Here is a 20,383-nt window from a genome sequence, read left to right as displayed (position 1 = left end):
TGAAGGAACTGGGCATGTTTAGCCTTGAGAAGAGAAAACGGAGGGGAAATATGATAGCACTCTTCAAGTACTTGAAGGGTTGTCACACAGAGGAGGGCCAGTATCTCTTCTTGGTTGTTCCAGAATGCAGGACATGGAATAATGGGCTCAAGTTACAGGAAGCCAGATTTCAGCTGAACCTCAGAAAAAACCTCCTGACTGTTAGAGCAGTACGACAATGGAACCAATTACCTAGGGAGGTGGTGGGCTCTTCAACACTGGAGGCATTCAGGAGGCAGCTGGACAGGCACCTGTCAGGTATGCTTTAACTTGGATTCCTGCATTGATCAGGGGGTTGGACTCGATGGCCTTATAGGCCCCTTCCAACTCTACTGTCCTATGATTTTCATGGGGTGGGGTGGGGAGGACAAGTAGCCTGACATTAAAGAAAAGGTTTTATTCTATCATAGCCAACGTGTTTAGGGCTGACCTGCAAGCCAACAGCACATTCAGAATAGCAAGCAATATTACAAATTGCAATGTCCTACTGTGTAGGTATTAAGTTAATGAATAACTGGTGTGAAAGAGAAGACTACAATAAAACAAAATTGTTCTGAAACTTTAGTTTATGTAGATAACAACTGTATCTCTGAAACGGCTTCTAAGCAGAGAAGGAAATACATACCTGTGTGCTAGAAGGCCCTACAGCTCGTCGTGGGACCTTGATATCAAAACCGCCTTTTGGATCCTTCTCCCCTCTCAGACAGGGGTCATTTGGAGGCTCACGCCCTCCCTCCCAGTCACAGATTGTCTTTCTAATTGCCTGGAGGACACTGGGAAGGTGAAAGATATTTGATTCAAATTTCTGCATAGCATCAGGCAAATCACTGCCTCTTCAGCTTGGCCTACCTTACAGGAGTGTTGTAAATATACAATTAATACAGGAGTGGTGAACATTTTTTAATCCGAGAGCCACATTTGCTCATGGGCAATCTTCTGAGGCTGCCTGCCACTGGTTGGCATGGCCAGAGGCAGAAGTGGGTGCTGCAGATGATGTGATTCTACAGTAGGCTACATTCAAACCTCACCAAAATTTATACATGGGCACACACACACACACACACCTCCCTTCAGACAAGCGTGGAGCAATCATCACAATCCAAGGGCACATTCCATCCTGGAAAAAGCCTTCAAAGGAGTCCTGCAGGGCCAGTGAGAGGTGTAGTCTGGGGGAAGGGCATGGCCTTGAGAAAGTCCTGAGGGCCAGACAGAGAGGCCTGGAGGTTACATTCAGCCCCTGGGCCTGACACTTCCCACCCCTGAAACAATAGATTAAACCCGTGTATGCTGCCCTGAACTCTTTGGAGTAAGGGTGTGATACAAATGTGATTTAATGATTAGAACAACAACAATAATTAACATGGAAGAGATAAATACCTAGGAATACAACTTTCTCATAACGATTTTAAAATAATAGGATTGAAATGTGCAAGAGAAAAGTAAATGTCAAACTTATACATGTTTTCAGATGTTCTCAATTTTAAAAAATGTTTTAATTATGTTTTATTTACTTTTAACTATACTGTTTTACTACTTCACTCTCTGTCACCCTGGGCTCCTTTGGGAGGAAGGGTAGAATAGAAATGTAATAAATTTAATAAACTTCATTTTCACATGTGTGGAGAAGAGCCCTGCTGGATCAGGCAAATGGCCCATCTAGTCCAGCATCCTATTCTCACAGTGGCCAACTAGATGCCCATGGGAAACTTGCAAGCAGGACCTGAGCAATTGCCTTTTCCCCACTTATGATCCTCAGCAACTGGTATTCAAAGGCATGCGGCCTCCAACAGCTGAGGTACCACAAATGCTTTGAAGGTGTTCCATTTTGTATCTGTGCCCTAGTACTTTGTTGAAGTATGCAGACAACAAATTACAATTTGCCCATCGGGCACTTATGATTGGTTTAAGCAGCAGAAAGTTCTCTGCATTGTTTTATCAACAGTTTATAATAGACTACATGTCTTTTTTCAATAGCACAAATATACCAGAAAAGGCACTCTATGGATACGAGACAACACAATCCACTTAACTCAATATCCTTTTCTCTGACAGCAATTACTAACCAGATCCTACAGTTCCAATAATGCAAATGATGCTTGAGATGCTTATTTTTTGAACATGGATTTGTAAGGACAGTGAACATGTGAAGAAGCCATATACTGAGTCAAGCGACTGGTCTTCTAGCCTAGCATTGCCTACGCTTCAAAAATTTCAACACAGTTTCCAACCCTGCTTCCTTTTTTAACTGAAGATGCCCAGGACTGACACTGGAACTTCCTTCATGCAAACCACATGCCCTATGACTCAGTTATAGTGCCTCAGTGTAACTTCTGAATGGATACATGTATGCCAATTTGTCTCTGGAACTAGATATTCATCAAAACATGGACTCAAGTTAATGTACCCTAGAAAGTGAGACTGACAAGAGCTATCTACCATCATACAATTGTTCATCCAACCCTTAGGGTTGTAAGATTCATGTCCACAATCCAGAGAACTGCATGTCAGGTTCTGTGTACCTAGCAGTGCATTGCGTATGTGTGGAGCAAATGACTTGAAACTTAGTGTTAACTTCAAAAAGCAGTTTTTGAAAAGGCATTGGAATTTTGGTGTTGTCTGTTTATCCAAGAAAAAAAGTCCTGCTGCAATTTGTTTTTAATATTAATTATTGTTTTTAATATTAAATTTTAAACTGTTGTACCCCACCCTGGGACCTACTGGTGAAGGGGCAAGTAATAAATGAACATCCTGGTATTCAGGATGTACTTCTTAACTACCTTGCCAGAAGCTGTTGATGTTCTTTTCTTTCATTATTTTTTACTTTTAAAAATCTAGTAATGCTCACACAGTTCAGACTCATCACTGCTCACAAGTATTATATGGAAACAAAGGTGGAACTAAGTTAGGATTAACATGGAGATGCCACCAAACTCATGTCGAGTTCTCCCCCATCTACCCATAATGTTCAGATGTGTTTACCCATGTTGTGATCTCATTAAGTTGTGTTGCTCCACCCCTACCAGCAGGAGCCAATGATGTGGAACATGAGAGGCGAAATGCACTAGATGACAATGTCACTACATGAGCTAACTCGGCAGGAACAAAATTCAGGGCTGCCATTGTTGTCCAGTGTAGGGATGGATGGATCTGTCAGTTTCAGTTCTCTGTGTTATTCAGTGCCAAGCCTACTTAGAATGGACCCATTGAAGTTAATGGGCATGACTAACTTGGACATTAATAGACTTGAAGTTACTAACTTAAGTTCATTAATTTCAATGGATCTACTCTTAGCAGAACTCTGCTGAATGCAACCCTCTCAATTTCTCATTTTCCAGCCTTTAATTCAGTTCTCCACATTTCTGCAGCAATTTGCAAAAAAAATCCTCATGTAAATTCATCAGCATTTTAGTGAAAATTTCTTCTGATAAACAAGTCTGTATACAGTACAATATACACATTTTTACAAGCAATTTTTCCTTATACAATACATTTTTGTATGTTATTTTCATGAACATATTCAATTTTATACACATTTTCCCTTGATACACGCATTTTTGTAAGCATTTTTGGTTGGCGAACTGCACAGCAAAATTTTGGTAAGAATTCATTTTGGAGAGTGGCTGTGTTTCAGTTCTCATATTGTTTTAGAAAGTGCAAATGTGATGATTTTGACTTTAAATGCAAACTGAATCAAATTTATCCTCCATCCCTAGTTGAGTGTAACATGTAGTTTGTCTCTTAAGAGTACACAGTGAAGTTTTGTTTTGGGAAGGCCAGCCTCACCTGATTAGGACGTTCTTCTTCTTCCGGACAGCTTGCCGCAATGGCTCTCTGAGTGTCACCTGAGCAAAATCCTGCAGAGCTGCATATATTGTGTTTCTGATGGCCTGGTTGAAAACACTCTCCATGCGGCCCATGAGCACCTGCAGACCTTTTATCATGGCAATCACCTGAGTAATTAAAGACAAAAAAGGAGCATGTACTTTCTACCCTCTTGTAGTGAAGAAAGCACACAATGTCCCTTCATGTTCCATCAGTTTGTTTGGTTCTTTGATGGTTACCTGTCAACCGTATTAATAAGGCTTTGTCAGCAATATAAAATTCCACTGCAGGGAGAGAAACATGTCATTTCAAAATGTTCAGTAAACTTTTTTCTTGGTGCTCAGATTGTGCAAACACATAGTTTACATTGTAAAAGTGATACAAGTAATATCCTATATAAAACATTTTGGCAACATTTTATTATTATTAATTCAAAAACCTTGGCTTCTGATGGTCCCACTGAGAATTTCCTGGCCATATTAAGAATATTTATCATTCATGCTGAAGTACAGCCGCACCATATTAAAAATGTTACGTCGTACTCTGTATATACAAGGCTGCTCATCTTTTATAATTCTACCTCATAGGCTCCAAAGAGTTACTTAGGCTACCTTAGGCCAACAGGACACTAACTTTACCCTAAGCAAAAAATAAATATAAGAACATCACCATAATCATTTTCATTTATATCCCACCTTTCTTCTAAGGAGCTTAAGGTTCTGTAATAGTTCTCCCCCTCCCCATTTTATTCTGACAACAACTCTGTGAAGTAGGTAAAGCTGAGAGACAGTGACTGGCCCAAAGGCACCCAATGGGCTTCATGGCTGAGTGAGGACTTGAACCCTGGAATTCCAGGTCCTAGTCCACCACTCTAACTTCACCAAACTGGGTCTCAAGCCTGCTGGAGCAGAAGTCTGTTTGGGATAATATCCTGCTTCCTACAGTGACTACGCAAGTTCAATGGCACTGGAGTTGTTTTACAATGTATACAGGCTTGTACGGAGAAAAATCACAATCATAGTGGGAGATCCTTGACCAAAGGAATAAATTATTCTGAATATCAACCATCATAAGAACATAAGAAGAGCCTGCAGGATCAGGCCAGTGGCCCATCTAGTCCAGCATCCTGTTCTCACAGTGGCCAGCCAGGTGCCTGGGTGAAGCCCGCAAGCAGGACCCGAGTGCAAGAACACTCTCCCCTCCTGAGGCTTCCGGCAACTGGTTTTCAGAAGCATGCTGCCTCTGACTAGGGTGGCAGAGCACAGCGATCACGGCTAGTAGCCATTGATAGCCCCATCCTCCATGAATTTGTCTAATCTTCTTTTAAAGCCATCCAAGCTGGTGGCCATTACTGCATCTTGTGGGAGCAAATTCCATAGTTTAACTATGCGCTGAGTAAAGAAGTACTTCCTTTGGTCTGTCCTGAATCTTCCAACATTCAGCTTCTTTGAATGTCCCCGAGTTCTTGTATTATGAGAGAGGGAGAAGAACTTTTCTCTATCCACTTTCTCAATGCCATGCATAATTTTATACACTTCTATCATGTCTCCTCTGACCCGCCTTTTCTCTAAACTAAAAAGCCCCAAACGCTGCAAACTTTCCTCATAAGGGAGTCGCTCCATCCCCTTGATCATTCTGGTTGCCCTCTTCTGAACCTTTTCCAACTCTAGAATATCCTTTTTGAGATGAGGCGAACAGAACTGTACACAGTATTCCAAATGCGGCCGCACCATAGATTTATACAATGGCATTATGATATTGGCTGTTTTATTTTCAATACCTTTCCTAATTATCCCTAGCATGGAATTTGCCTTTTTCACAGCTGCCGCACACTGAGTCGACATTTTCATCGTGCTGTCCACTACAATCCCGAGGTCTCTCTCCTGGTCGGTCACCGCCAGTTCAGACCCCATGAGCGTATATGTGAAATTAAGATTTTTTGCTCCAATATGCATAATTTTACACTTGTTTATATTGAATTGCATTTGCCATTTTTCTGCCCATTCACTCAGTTTGGAGAGGTCTTTTTGGAGCTCTTCGCAATCCCTTTTTGTTTTAACAACCCTGAACAATTTAGTGTCGTCAGCAAACTTGGCCACTTCACTGCTCACTCCTAATTCTAGGTCATTAATGAACAAGTTGAAAAGTACAGGTCCCAATACCGATCTTTGAGGGACTCCACTTTCTACAGCCCTCCATTGGGAGAACTGTCCATTTATTCCTACTCTCTGCTTTCTGCTTCTTAACCCATCCCTTATCCACAAGAGGACCTCTCCTCTTATTCCATGACTGCTAAGCTTCCTCAGAAGTCTTTGGTGAGGTACCTTGTCAAACGCTTTTTGAAAGTCTAAGTACACTATGTCCACTGGATCACCTCTATCTATATGCTTGTTGACACTCTCAAAGAATTCTAGTAGGTTACTGAGACAGGACTTTCCCTTGCAGAAGCCATGCTGGCTCTAATTCAGCAAGGCTTGTTCTTCTATGTGCTTAGTTAATCTAGCTTTAATAATACTTTCTACCAGTTTCCTTTTTCAAGAGACATTTGCTGCTTTGACCACACTGAGCCAATGAAACCACCTACCTCCACAAATGCAAACTTTTCCTCACTTGTATAATTGTACCGTGTGGCTCTTTCATATTCCTCAGCAGTGCCTGGGCAATCTTTGTTACAGAACTTATCAGTGGGATGGACCAGCTTCCAGGAATACTGAACAGAGAACACAAATGCAGAAATAATTCAGCCACCACTTCCATCACTTTCCAAAATATTAGTGAAACCATTTCACAATCACACAAATGTTCCATTATATGTAGAATCTCTGCTTTCTTTATGCTTGGTTTTGTGGCATGGCAATCAATATTTATAGATGCACTTCTCCATATAAGATTTTTTGATTATGGTAATTCACTGGAATACCAATTACTGGGACTGAATCTGTCCACATTTTGACAAAAAACTGTCAAGAAATATGGAAAATGAAACAATGGCCCACATACTGGAAGTGTTCAATATATATCCCAATTCCAAAAAAAGGGGACCCCAGAGAATGCAGTAATTATCAAACTATTGCCTTAATATCCCATGCAAGGAAAGTAATGCTCAAGATTCTACAACAAAGGCTTTTGCCATATATGGAGCGAGAAATGCCAGATGTCCAAGATGGATTTAGAAAGGAGAGAGACACCAGAGATCATATTGCAAACATATGTTGGATAATGAAACGGACCAAGGAATTTCAGAAGAAAATCACCCTGTGCTTTATACATTACAGCAAAGCCTTTGATTGTGTAGATCATGAAAAACTATGGAATGCTTTAAAAGAAATGGGGGTACCACAGCATCTGATTGTCCTGATGCGCACTCTATACTCTGGACAAGAGGCTACTGTAAGAACAGAATATGGAGAAACCGATTGGTTCCCCATCTGAAAGGATGTGAGACTGGGGTATATTTTATCACCCTATTTGTTTAATCTATATGCAGAACATAGCATAGGGAAAGAGGGATTGGACTAAGATGAAGGAGGTGTGAAAATTGGAGGGAGAGATATCAATAATTTAAGATATGCAGATGACAATATACTGGTAGCAGAAACCAATAATGATCTGAAACAAATGCTGATAAAAGTTAAAGAGGAAAGCACAAAAGCAGGACTACAGCTGAATGTCAAGACTAAAGTAATGAGAACAGAAGATTTATGTAACTTCAAAGTTGATAATGAGGACATTGAGCTTGTTAAGGATTATCAATACTTTGGTGCAGTCATTAACCAAAATGGAGACAATAGTCAAGAAATCAGAAGAAGGCTAGGACTGGGGAGGGCAGCTGAGAGAGAACTAGAAAAGGTCCTCAAATGCAAAAATGTATCACTGAACACTAAAGTCAGGATCCTTCAGACCATGGTATTCCCGATATATGTATGGATGTGAAAATTGGGCAGTGAAATAAGTGGATGGGAGAAAAATCAACTCATTTGATATGTGGTGTTGGAGGAGAGTTTCGTGGATACCATGGACTGCAAAAAAGAGAAATAATTGGGTGTTAGAACAAATTAAACCAGAACTATCATTAGAAGCTAAAATGATGAAACTGAGGTTATTATACTTTGGACACATAATGAGAAGACATGATTCACTAGAAAAGACAATAATGCTGGAAAAAACAGAAGGGAGTAGAAAAAGACGAAGACCAAACAAGAGATGGATTGATTCCATAAAGGAAGCCACAGACCCGAACTTACAAGATCTGAACAGAGTGGTTTACAACAGATGCTGCTGGAAGGTCACTGATTCATAAAGTCACCATAAGTTGTAATCAACTTGAAGGCACATAACACACACACACACACACACACATTCATCGGACTGAATATGAATTAAAACATATTTGACATTATGGGTATATATCGCTATAGCCACTACTTACCACTTCCATAACATGTGCACTCCACTTGGACAGAAGTTGCAGTCCCCGTAAAGCCAGGTCAAAAAGCTCCCTGTATTCTTCATCGGACTTCTGGCTGTCCAATCCTGAGCCAGTCACAACCTGGAGAACATCAGATAAGTATCTCTGTCTGAGGAACATGTTACTACAGTAGCTTTACAATTGTATCTTATCTGATGCTACTATCATATCTTTAAAAATGCTACATCTTCCTTAACTAAGTTTCCTATCTTAAGAAAAAGATATGAAAGGTATCTTAAGGAAAAGCAAGAAAAAGTAAACACTTTAAACAAAAAGAAAACGACTGCACTGAAGAAAAGGGAGCTGGTGGAGAAATCAGAAGAACTGAGATATGGTGCTAAGTGGAAAATAAAACAGGAATGAGCAGTTAGAGATGGGAAACTGGAATCTCAGAAAAAGATACATTACAAAGTCTAACAAGACATGATGGCGAGTATTTGACCATTTTGCATTTGGCTTTGGGTTAACACTTTGGTCATAAAATGGTTGCTTTCAGTTTTAGAAACTCTTGTACAACTAAGGGGAAAAGTTCACAGAAAGGTAAAAAGTAAGCAGGTAGAAGTTCTGCACAGGAGGAACAAAAGTTTACAGGAGAATGTACATTGCACAGGAAGGTTAAAAGTACACAGGAGGAACAAAGATTTAGCTTAAGAATCTGGCAATTAAGGGGAAATAGGAACTTAACCAAGATTTCACTCTCCTTCTGGCTGGGAGAATGGGAGTGAAAATAAAGAAAACCTGGAAAACAGGGTAGTTAGACAAACTGAAGAGGAAAAAAACTGTAACATGGTAAGAGAGCTGAATCAGTGTAGAAGAAAGAAGCTATGGGAAGACTGAAATGGAACTCAGAAGCTGAACTTCAAGTATTAGCTTTGTCAGGGAAACAAGTTTAGGCTTTAGGTAGATGCATTTTTCTATTTATTTTTATTTGCCCTTATGGTTAACTATGCAAACTGTAAAAACATTTTCTTAAAAGCATAGTTTCTTTTGAGAAAAAAATGGTCTGAGGCTTTGTTATTCTCCCCATCGCTAACCCAGTAAAGGGAATAGGTTGGGCCTGTTAAAGTCAAAAAAGGTTAAAGGGCTGTTTAGTAGAGGCAACCAAAGGGGACATATAAATCCACTTGGTAGCAGATTTGTAATGATCAATAAGGAGTTGGTTGGGCTGGTTGTTCGCTTGCCTTCTCTTTCACAGTGCAAGCTACAGCCTGTGCCATCACAGTGGGTTGCAGATGATGGGTTAGTGCTCCCCCAACCCCACCTATTTTCTTGGCTGGGCTCTGAAACAGTATAAGCCCCACAGTGAGAAAAAAGGCCGAGAAATTGATTTCAGGAGCAAGAGCAAAGGCAGGTAAAGGGTGCAGTCCTCATTTCCTGCCTACTGCTTCTGTGCTTTAAACTCTCCCCTGACCCCCAGCTCTGACAATCACTCCATTTTGTATCTGTTCAACATCTATTTCATCCTAACACACAACTTGTGTTGCCCATCACTTCTGGTGATGTAATCATGGTGAGAAAGATTCAAAGTCTTTAGCAGAAATGAACAAAAGAACAGACATAATTGGATTTGGTGGACCAACGGGTCTCACTTAATATAAAAGTACATGAAGGTGGCAACTGAAATAATCTCTTGAGCAGTGGATTATTAGCACTCTAACAATAAATATGTGATTTGCCTATTCATGGCTCATCTGAGAGTTTTCCTAAATCTACACCCAACATTTCCTTTTCTCATTTCATGCATTGTTCTAGGAGTTGCTTTCCTCTCCGTGGAAGCTTACCTCACTGTTGCTGTAGCGAGCAAGTTCAGAGATAAAGCGGATATGGTCATCTCGGATCTGCACCATCTGCTCACATATATTGTACTGGGGACTGATGCTTGTCTGAGTGCAAGTCCACCTGGACAGAAAACCAATGACTTTAAGTGACAGGGTGACACTCATCATACTGAAGCAACACCTACTGCTTGAGACACTTTCACTCCATCACTCTACAAGCATATTATGCCCAGTGTGCTTTAGCTTGTTTCAGCAAGTCACAGACATTTGTCAAAGCATGCTTGTGGATATAGATCTGGCTGACTTGATGTTATACAGACATTTACCAAGGGCAACATTGTGGCTTCCTCATCTTTCATACCTTCATCAAGCACCTAGAATGCACTTACTTTGCAGTTATGTAAAAAACTGGATTAACACAAGGTAAAGGCAAGACATTATTTTCAGTAGCTCTCATATAGTAAATGCATGATTAGAATGAAAAGGGCAGAGGGAAGGGAAGGTCTCCTTAATTCTTTGTTTGCTTATTTAAAGTATTTAAGTCACTTTTTAATGTATTCAAACTGAAGAATGAAGAGTCAGAAACAGGGTACAATCAGTCTCAGCAGAACAGAAGTAGAGATATTTTATGGTGGCAAGTTTAAGGCAGTCATGAAAAGAAAGGCGGCAAGGCCCACCCAAATGCCAGGGTTGAATGGACAAGCTATGAGTCCATTAGAAAGGGGTTCATAGCTTTGGGACCACCACCAAGAATGCCCTGTCTCCTGTGCATGCCAACGTAGCTGTTTTTAACAGTGTGCACTTGAGAAGGACCTATAAGTCAGATATTAGCATACTGGCAGTATATGGGTGAAAGTGGTTCTTCAGATAACCTTTAAAGCCCTCCACGGCTTGGGTCCAGCACTTTGAATTGGGGGCCAAAACCTACTGGTATCCAGTGTAACTGGCATAAAACTGGAGTTTTGTATTCAGATTTTCTGGCCCTCACCAGAATTTAGGTGACTGTATTCTTCCCCAGCCGTAGCCTCTGGACCGTCTTCAGAGTACATTGCAGTAGTCTACTTTGGTCACATGCCCAGGACCAAAAACACAACATAACCAAAATTCCCATGCCACAAACTGAGTTGGGTAATTTGCAATGGGGGGGGACGTTACACCCATATGGCACATACACACACACAAGCATCAGAGTATCTGTCTATAAATAAGACTGAATCATTCAACTCATTGATTCAGTTCAGACATCACACCAAACCATGGTTTGTGTCTACCATAGTTTAGAACCCAAACCATGGCTTGAATTTCCAAATGTAGGTAAACCACCTAGTCTGCTTTCATTTTCCACCACCCTAATTTCTGTTCTGCACAGGTCTCCATAGGTTTGTCAGTTGAGACATCACAGGAAATCAGCACAAACCAGGTTTACAAACCACCAGGGTTTGATTCTGGTTTACTAGTCGATTGCAACTATGAACATCACACCAAACCAATAGTTAAGGTTTCTTTAACATGGTTTCAGGTGATATCTAAATTGAATCATTAACATTTCCTGCCATAAATACACATTATTCACAAACTCAGTAACTGACCATATAAATGCTTTTAGGCACTACAAACCAAAATAATGGCCCCATGTCTACATCATGGTCATTGTCAATTACTTACTGAGAATGAGAAGTGTGCTAGTGCACACCACCCAATTAGTCCTTCCCTGGTGCAAGAAGGAAAAACAAGCCATGAAACATGGTTATTGTGTGAAAAAGACAAATTCCATGCTAGGGATCATTAGGAAAGGTATTGAAAATAGAACTTCTAATATCACAATGCCGTTGTAGAAATCTACGGTGCAACCACATTTGGAATACTGCATATAGTTCTGGTGGCCTCACCTCAAAAAGGATATTGTAGAGTTGAAAAAGGTTCAAAAAAGGCAACCGAAATGATCAAGGGGGTGGAGTGACTCCCCTATGAGGAAAAACTGTAGCATTTGAGGCTTTTTAGTTTAGAAAAAAGGTGAGTAAGGTGTGACATGATAGAAGTTTATAAAATTATGCATGGCATGGAGAGAGTGGATAGAGAGGAGTTTTTCTCCCTCTCTCATAACACTAGAACTCATGGACATCCAACAAAGCTGAATGCTCGAAGATTCAGGACAGATAAAAGGAAGTACTTCTTCACACAGCACGTAGTGGAACTATGGAACTTGCTCCTACAAGAGGCAGTGATGGCCACCAACTTGGACAGCTTTATAAGAGGATTAGACACATTCATGGAAGATAACAGTATCAAAAGCTAGTAGCCACAATGGCTATATTCAGTTGCAGGCAGTATTTTTCTGAACACCAGTTGCTGGAAACTGCACAAAGGGAGAATGCTCTTGTGCTCAAGTCCTGCTTGTGGGCTTCCCATGGACATCTGATTGCCCCCTGTGAGAACAGGATGCTGGACTAGATGGGCCACTAGCCTGATACAGCAGCCTCTTCTTATGTTTCACCAAGATCATGGTTTGTTGCTCAAGCAAACAAACAAAAACCAAGGTGAGCAAGCTAAGAAGAAATCTTGGCTTCATGATTGTGGTCTTTTCAGGAGAAACAAACCAGAATTCCAGTTTTAGACTTCACAAAAAGCCAAGCTTCATGGCTTGTTATTCCCACTCACATCAGAGGCAGGCCAAAATGGGAGTTATTAGGCAATGTACACTAGAATGTTCATAGTTAAGTAATTAACCATGGCCTACCATGATATAGAAACTGGGCAATGACACTCATATTGGCTATCTGCCATTCTGTTTCATCATACAGAATCTGCTGGGGTTGGTGGTCATTAGCCATATGAAGATACAGATAGTGTTTTTACCACATCTTTTTAATCTGAACTAGCTCTCCTTACTGACATTGTGGTAGATGCAGTTATGTTAACTATGTTGTCGGTAGATGATCGTCTCTAATTATATCTACAGACATTCCACAATCCTAAAGAGGCAGAAACGGTTTTTATCCCATTTTATCCCATTTTTATCCCATTTTTGGTATCTGGCTAGCTACAGTTATGTTAACTATGTTGACAGTGGGTGATCATGTGAAATTATATCTTCAGATATCTCACAATCCCATTACTTTGCTCTTACCCTTTCAATGTCCTGCTTCCCCCAAAGGAATTAGCAGGTTAACAGGGATGGTCAGATACTTTGCTGCGCTAGCCCAGCCTGCCACATATAAAATAGTCCACAGCACAGAATTAAAAGGCCATACAAAAAAAAACATTGTTAATTGCATCTCAGCACAATGGCGAAATGAATAAGGAACAGGAAAATAAAGCAAAGGGCATGAAAGTGCACGAACATAGGAAAACAATGGCACACGCAGTTAATATCCGAAATCCATTCTCCAGGGAAGGAGAGAGCTGCAGGGGGTCATGCTGCTCTGGTTGGAGACTGAATGAAAAAGGAATTGTTAGTAACGAAATATTTCACATTTTGACTATTAGATGGAACTGGAGATTCTTGAAATGGGACTAAACACACACATACTGTTAAATGGAAAATCTTCCCAGATACCATGGAAATTAGTTCAGGACAGTTAGGATCCGACAGACTGAGAAAAAGGTTAGGATGATCAGTGACAAATTACACATTAATGCTGGTGAAGGAAACCACTGGTCAGATACTTTAGACCCATAACAAAACTTAGAATGTTAAATAAATATGCACCAAAAGTAAATTGCCATTGCTTCACCAAGTTGCTTTTATTTTTTTATGTATTAGATTTATATCCCACCCTTCCTCTGAGTAGGAATGTTTTGAGACCTAACTTTCTGTAAGGATAATTACTTCCTATATTATTATTATTAGCTTTTTTCCAGACTGAAACTCAAAGCAACTTACAAAGGAATCTCAAAAATATACAAAAATATAAGTGATTACCCCATGGACTTGCTTTGATCTGAATCTAAGCAGAAACATGAAACAAGTTCCACATACTTGGCTTGTATTCATAGTCACTTCAGAAAAATCACAGAACAATGGCACCAGCTTGTGGAGTGGAACAGAAACTGAGGGTGCCCAACACGTACCAGTTGAGGGATCTGGACAAATGTTTTAACAGAGTTGGTGTTCTGAGCAGCAATGATATTAGAGTCACAGCTAGAACAAGTCTTTGCAACACATTTAACAGCAACCTTTAGAACTCGCACATTAGTGGTCCTATGGACGGCTGCTTGAAGCAACTGCATGAAGACTGCTGTGTGTGGTTCCATTTCAATTTTGTTGCATATGTGTGTACTGAGCTGGGAGGTCTTCAAATAAATCCTTGCTTAAACCTTCAACAGCATATCTGATTAAACTAATCCTTGTCAAGCAATGACTGACATGCTCTCAAAAGGCAAAAGAGCCATGTTGTATGTATACTGTGCTGTTCAATATTCACCTCCATGTCATCAATTCCCTTGAAAGAGATTCCAGCTTGAAACAGTGAGGTTCACCTTATATTTCCTCTTCCATCCCACTTGAAAGACCCATCTGAAAATTCCTGTTACAATGTTTGTCCCCCAACTAACTCCCCTGAAAAAAGCAGGCTGTACTGGACAGATAGAGAAAGTGCAGTGTCCATGCTCTGGAGGATTTTATATCCTGTTGAAATATGTGGATAAAAACTACCCAGAGCAGGCACACTTCAGTCACATTCAGAGCATAAACATTCATACCTGCATTCATAGTAACCAAGCATAAAAGCACATAAGGACAGATAGTGGACATGCACTTGGATTAACATTCACAGATATATGCACACACTTGGATTAACATTCACAGTTATATGCACAACATATGCCCATTTCTGCAGTCACACAAGCACACTCCTATACAACCATTCACAAATATCAAATTATTCACCTGCTCCACTCCTCATGACCATCTATCAGTCTGTAAAAGTATACACACACACCCTCATATTCATTCAGATACTGACAGTCACACATACACAGACTTTCTCAGTGCAAATCTCTTATGTTTGATGGACACTCATATGCAGCCACCTGCTTATATCCTCAAAGGTACACACCATCAGGTTTACAATTTATGAACAGTTCATGTGGAGGTACAAACAGTATGTGTGCATGTGTATGCAGACAGATAGGCATCAATTCAGACGTGTATGGCAGCATTCCCCAATCTGATACCTTCCAGATGGTCTGGACTACAAATTCCATAAGCTCCAGCCAAAATGGCCAATGGTCAGGGATAATGGGAGTTGTAAACAGGCTGTGGGGCACCAGGCTGGGGAAGGCTGATATAGGATATTGGTAAGCCTGCTTAGTATTCAGAAGGTAGTTCAGAAAGTCTTTGCAGGATTAGCTATGGGGAAGTAAGGACTGGATCCAGGCAAAACGCTAGGGCAGAAATATAGGTGATGGGGGTAATATGGATCTTGCCTGGAGTGTCTCATATGAGTGCACCTATGACCGGCAGATGGCTTGGGTGAGGTCCTGTGTCTGACATGGAAATAAATGGAAGTAGGTAGCTGGCAGAAGAAAAAAGAAAGCAAGAAGTCAGTGACAGGGTCTGCAAGATCTGCCAGGAAATACAGATGTTGCTCCAATGGGAGCCAGAGTTTTGTTGAGCCAGAAACTTGCTCCTCAGCTGTGAGGTGAATGGATATTAAAGAGTCACAGTCTTGACAGTCCTCACACTGTGACACTTCTGAGTTGCCATTTCTGGTTGAGGCTTGCAAGCTTTGGGTTGGTAAGCAAGGGAGAAGGTGTGGACTCTGTTTTTAAGAGGCCCGAGTGTCTAACCTGGGCGTTGGATAGGGGAGAACACTCCTTCCTCGTCCTCCTGGATCTCTCAGGGGCTTTTGATACCGTTGACCACGGTATCCTCCTGGATCGCCTGGAGGGAATGGGAATTGGGGGCACTGTTTTACGGTGGTTCCGTTCCTATCTCTCTGACAGGCACCAGAGGGTGGCATTGGGAGAGGAGGTTTCAGACCCTTGGCCTCTCAATTGTGGTGTGCCACAGGGTTCTATCCTCTCTCCCATGCTGTTTAACATCTATGTAAAGCCGCTGGGAGCTATCATCAGGAGATTTGGGTTGCAGTGTCACCAATATGCGGATGACACTCAGCTCTATCTCTCATTTAAGTTCTCACTGGAGTTGGCTGTGGAGACTATTTCCAAGTGCCTGGAGTCTGTAAGTGAATGGATGGGAGGAAACAGGCTGAAACTGAACCCTGACAAGACCGAGGTACTGCTTGTGGGAGATAAGAGAAGGATAGGAGATATTGACCTGACACTGAACGGGGTTAGATTGCCCCAGAAGGACCAGGTTCGCAGCCTCGGGGTCATTCTTGACTCCCAGCTGTCCATGGAGGCTCAGGTGTCAGCGGTGAGCCGGGCAGCTTGGTATCAATTACGTCTGATACAGAGGCTGCGACCCTACCTTCCGGTCCATCTGCTCCCACGGGTGCTGCATGCCCTGGTCTCCTCTCGCTTAGACTACTGTAATGCGCTCTACGTGGGGCTACCCTTGAAGACGGTCCGGAAATTACAACTGGTACAGAATGCGGCGGCACGGTTGATTAAAAACAGCCGCCGCCGGGATCATATCACCCCAGTGCTGGAAGATCTGCACTGGCTACCAGTTGTGTACCGAGCCCAATTCAAGGTGTTAGTGTTAACCTTTAAAGCCCTATACGGTGTCGGTCCAGTTTATCTAAAGGAGCGCCTCCAGCATCACCAAATATGCCGCCTGACGAGATCTGCCTCACAAGACCTTCTCTCGGTCCCACCAGTTAAGACAGCTAGGCTGGTGCGGACCAGAGAGAGGGCATTCTCAGTTGTGGCCCCCACCCTCTGGAACTCTCTGCCATACAACCTTCGCCATGCCCCCTCCCTGGTAGGTTTCCGCCAAGGATTGAAAACTTGGTTGTTTCAGCGGGCATACAAGTCTCCTAGATAATTTTAGTTTACAGTGTATAGATGTAGGTTGGTGGATTATAATTGTTTTATATGTTAAAACTGTATTATATGTTGTATTTTTAATTATGTACGCCACCTAGAGTGGCCGTTCATTCGGCCAGATAGGCGGCCTAAAAATAAATTTTTATTATTATTATTATTATTATTATTATAACCTCAGGGGCAGAGCAAGATGTCACATTGTTTCCCTCAGGATAGCTCTTGAGTTATTATTTCTTGATTTGTTCTTGGGCAAGTTCAAAGAACTTGAGGCTGCAGAGGCACATTCATCTACCCCAAGGCCACAACCTGACATGCCAGGGATATTTGAGTACTGGGTCAAAACAGGGACAAAACAGAAAAGGATTATTAAGGCTGCAAAGCAAACAATTCAAAGGTGAGAGTAATGAGTAAGCATGAAGGTTCAAAGAGAGATTGAGCTCTTTTTGCTGGGATTGCTGGAAGACCAGTGAGAACAGAGAAAAGTTTGGACTACAGCCAAATCATTTATTTCATTGGGCTTAGGTACAGCTAATTCTACATAGGACTGGGCTTTTGATCAGCATCATTCAAAGCACAGTAAGGAAAGGTTGAGTAATGATGAACCCACACACATCCAACATCAAAGCACTCACTCCTATGGAGCCATGCTCAGTAACATGATCACATGGACACACACGCACTCACAGGCACCCAGGCAGAGATCTCACACACGAGAGCAGGAGAGTTGCAAGTGTCTTGGCAACTTCCTCTCTTGACCAGGACACACCAAAGCCAAGAGACATTATGGCAGGCACTCACTTGGATTTGTTCTCCTCATAGTGAGCACTGGTCTTAATGTATCTGGCCAGCTCTATCTGCATATCGCCGAATAAAGGAACCACCTGCAGCTGCTGGAAGAAAAAACAAAAGATGGTTTTAATAAGGCAGAGAGGGTCCCTTTGGTCTGAGACAGCAAAACAAGAGATTAGGGGAGAAAGGGCTATTTAACCATCAGAGTAAAGTTCTGGAATAGTCTTCCCAGTAACACTTGAATGAACAAAGAGCATTGTGGGTTTACAGAGTGAATTACATAAATGAAAGAATGGCCCTACAGGGTGAGTTGTTCCAATGACTCAAACCAGATTCATACAGTAAAATCACCACGAGGTGACTTTTGACAATCAATTTTGTGCGACGATCATTTCTTCTGAAAATATTACCTATGAGGTGGTGAGATGTTACTATGTCCTGGGAAGCATTCAAAACCTAAATACTCCAGTAAATACTCAGAACTCACTAAATGGTAGCACGATGAAAAATGAAATGCCCATCATATGACAGCTGACAATGAATAAATTTCCATGGTAACTGCTTGTCAAAAAATCAGTATGAAAATTTGGGCTTGGAGTTCTTTGCCCAAATGTGTGTGGGTGATTAATCAATCAGAAAACACACATAGTAGGGTAGCATAAACGTTCCACGTATCTAGTAAGATGAATACAGAAGGAAGAGTATTGTCATGATGAAATCATTTTAACAAGAAGTATATCTTTAACATTTAAGTTTTTATTTACAAAGGCTAAGGACAGTCCTGCAAATTCTGGATTTTCCAGAAAAATGGGGAAGCTGGTGGGTGAGCTCTCCCAGGAATAAAACCAACATTAAATTGACACAGATCTAATGATGGGATAAAAAAAACTTAGAAAGCAGAGAATCCATGATGATTAAGAGATAAAACTTCGGTGATATTATAAACAAGAGAAAGAGCACTAACTGACACATTGATCTTTCACCACCTCTAACAGATAGTCATATGTATGGTCACAATGGAACTTTGGAGATCTAAAACTGTCAGAGGCACCTTTGCATGTAAATGGTGGGACTATAGTTTGCTTAGAGATGGGGGGATTAAACAAGATATCGAAGTGATAACAGGTACCAATTTAACATCTAAATCTACTAACGATGCTTCTGGGTAACATAAAGGTGGGAAAGGCTCTTTTGTCCTGGGTACCCAAATGTTGGTAACAACTTGGATTTTGATTACAAAGTTGTAAAGAGCAACAATAGACCTATAGAAGAGGAAAAATATGGGATATAATGGTAATGGGTGGTATTCAATTATGTACTTGCGCTAATGCAAGGTTTAGTGTTAGTGCAATGGGATTCCCCCCTCTCCTCCCCTCGCATATGCCCAAATCTGCTCCAAATTTAGGGGAAGCACAAGGGGAGGAGAGGGGGAAACATTCTATTGCATAAGCAGAAATCCTTGCACTGACAAAACACTCACTTTAGTGCTACACTGAACACAACCCACTGAATAAATTTACAAGATATAAGCAGTTACAGGAGGGAAAGATACAACCGATAGAAACTTTGAAAAAAGAAAATATTACCATTTTTGTTGTATTGGAACCAACACAAAACACATGAAACAGCAATTATGGATGATTTAAGGATAATGTGGTTAATTTTATATCTATACACACTTATAAAACTATTGTATATCACATACTTATGGAAAATGGAAAAACAAATAAAAATCTATTTTTTAAAAAGGTGGAATTTTGTTCCAGATCAGAATATGCTACTTGTGCTTAACACCTTTACTTGAAGAATGTGGCTTGTTTCACTGGTCTGAATAATTTGTACCTCTGGGATGCTCCATTTTGGTTCCTTCATACACTTTTCCAATGTCATACTATGAACTTGGTGGTTTTATCTTTCAACTGTATGGAGTAAATGGCTAGGTATGTATCAAAGAAGAAACCCACATTTTAATGAATGGATTGATCTTACTGTAGTGTTGTTGTTGCTTTTAAGCTACAGTAAAGTGTGTATAAGGTAGGTGAAGGAATAAACCCTAACCCATATATTCTACAAATTATGCTACTAATTTACAGACTTTAATATTATACGTTGATATTGTTGTAACCTGCCAGGGAGCCTTACGGTGAAGGGCAGGAAAGAAATCTAATAAATGATGATGATAAAAATACTAATAGCAGTAATAAACTGTGGACAGGAATCCAGTGGGTTTAAATTGCAACAATTATTACTCTAGACTTTTGGTGCTTCTCATTTCTGAATCACTGATGCCCCAGAAATTGGATTGCAGAAATTGGTTTCCATATTATATTTTGTCACATATAGCAGTCCCTCTTGTCATTTGCATGCATGGGAGAAATGTAACATGCAAACCAGTAACAGTATGTAGATCTCACCCATATGTGAGAACTCAAAAATTAATTTCAGAACCAGCCCGCAGCTTCAAAGGACAGTTTACAGGTACCTTAAATGAAAAATTTGCTCCCTTCACTAGTCAAGGTTCTTTGGCTGCAGG

At 40.9% G+C, this 20,383-nt stretch overlaps 1 protein-coding gene across 5 annotated transcripts in view; it reads right to left on the bottom strand.

Annotated features, from left to right (window-relative positions):
* Nucleotides 1-20,383, bottom strand: part of CYFIP2 (cytoplasmic FMR1 interacting protein 2) — a 118,988-nt gene that overhangs the window by 63,353 nt on the left and 35,252 nt on the right. For 3 of the 5 annotated variants that reach the window (XM_061617478.1, XM_061617476.1, XM_061617479.1), the window contains exons 10-15: nucleotides 17,860-17,951; nucleotides 10,111-10,228; nucleotides 8,291-8,410; nucleotides 6,446-6,571; nucleotides 3,823-3,989; nucleotides 665-812 (exon numbers count right to left, since the gene is read on the bottom strand). In XM_061617478.1, coding sequence (XP_061473462.1) covers nucleotides 665-812; nucleotides 3,823-3,989; nucleotides 6,446-6,571; nucleotides 8,291-8,410; nucleotides 10,111-10,228; nucleotides 17,860-17,951 — 771 coding nt within the window. The remainder of the gene's footprint in view (nucleotides 1-664; nucleotides 813-3,822; nucleotides 3,990-6,445; nucleotides 6,572-8,290; nucleotides 8,411-10,110; nucleotides 10,229-17,859; nucleotides 17,952-20,383) is intronic. The other 2 variants (XM_061617480.1, XM_061617481.1) reach the window with 2 other exon arrangements.

This window comes from Rhineura floridana, chromosome 3, assembly GCF_030035675.1.
Source record: "Rhineura floridana isolate rRhiFlo1 chromosome 3, rRhiFlo1.hap2, whole genome shotgun sequence".
NCBI classification, from domain to species: domain Eukaryota; kingdom Metazoa; phylum Chordata; class Lepidosauria; order Squamata; family Rhineuridae; genus Rhineura; species Rhineura floridana.
This window is presented reverse-complemented; position numbering and strand designations above follow the sequence as displayed.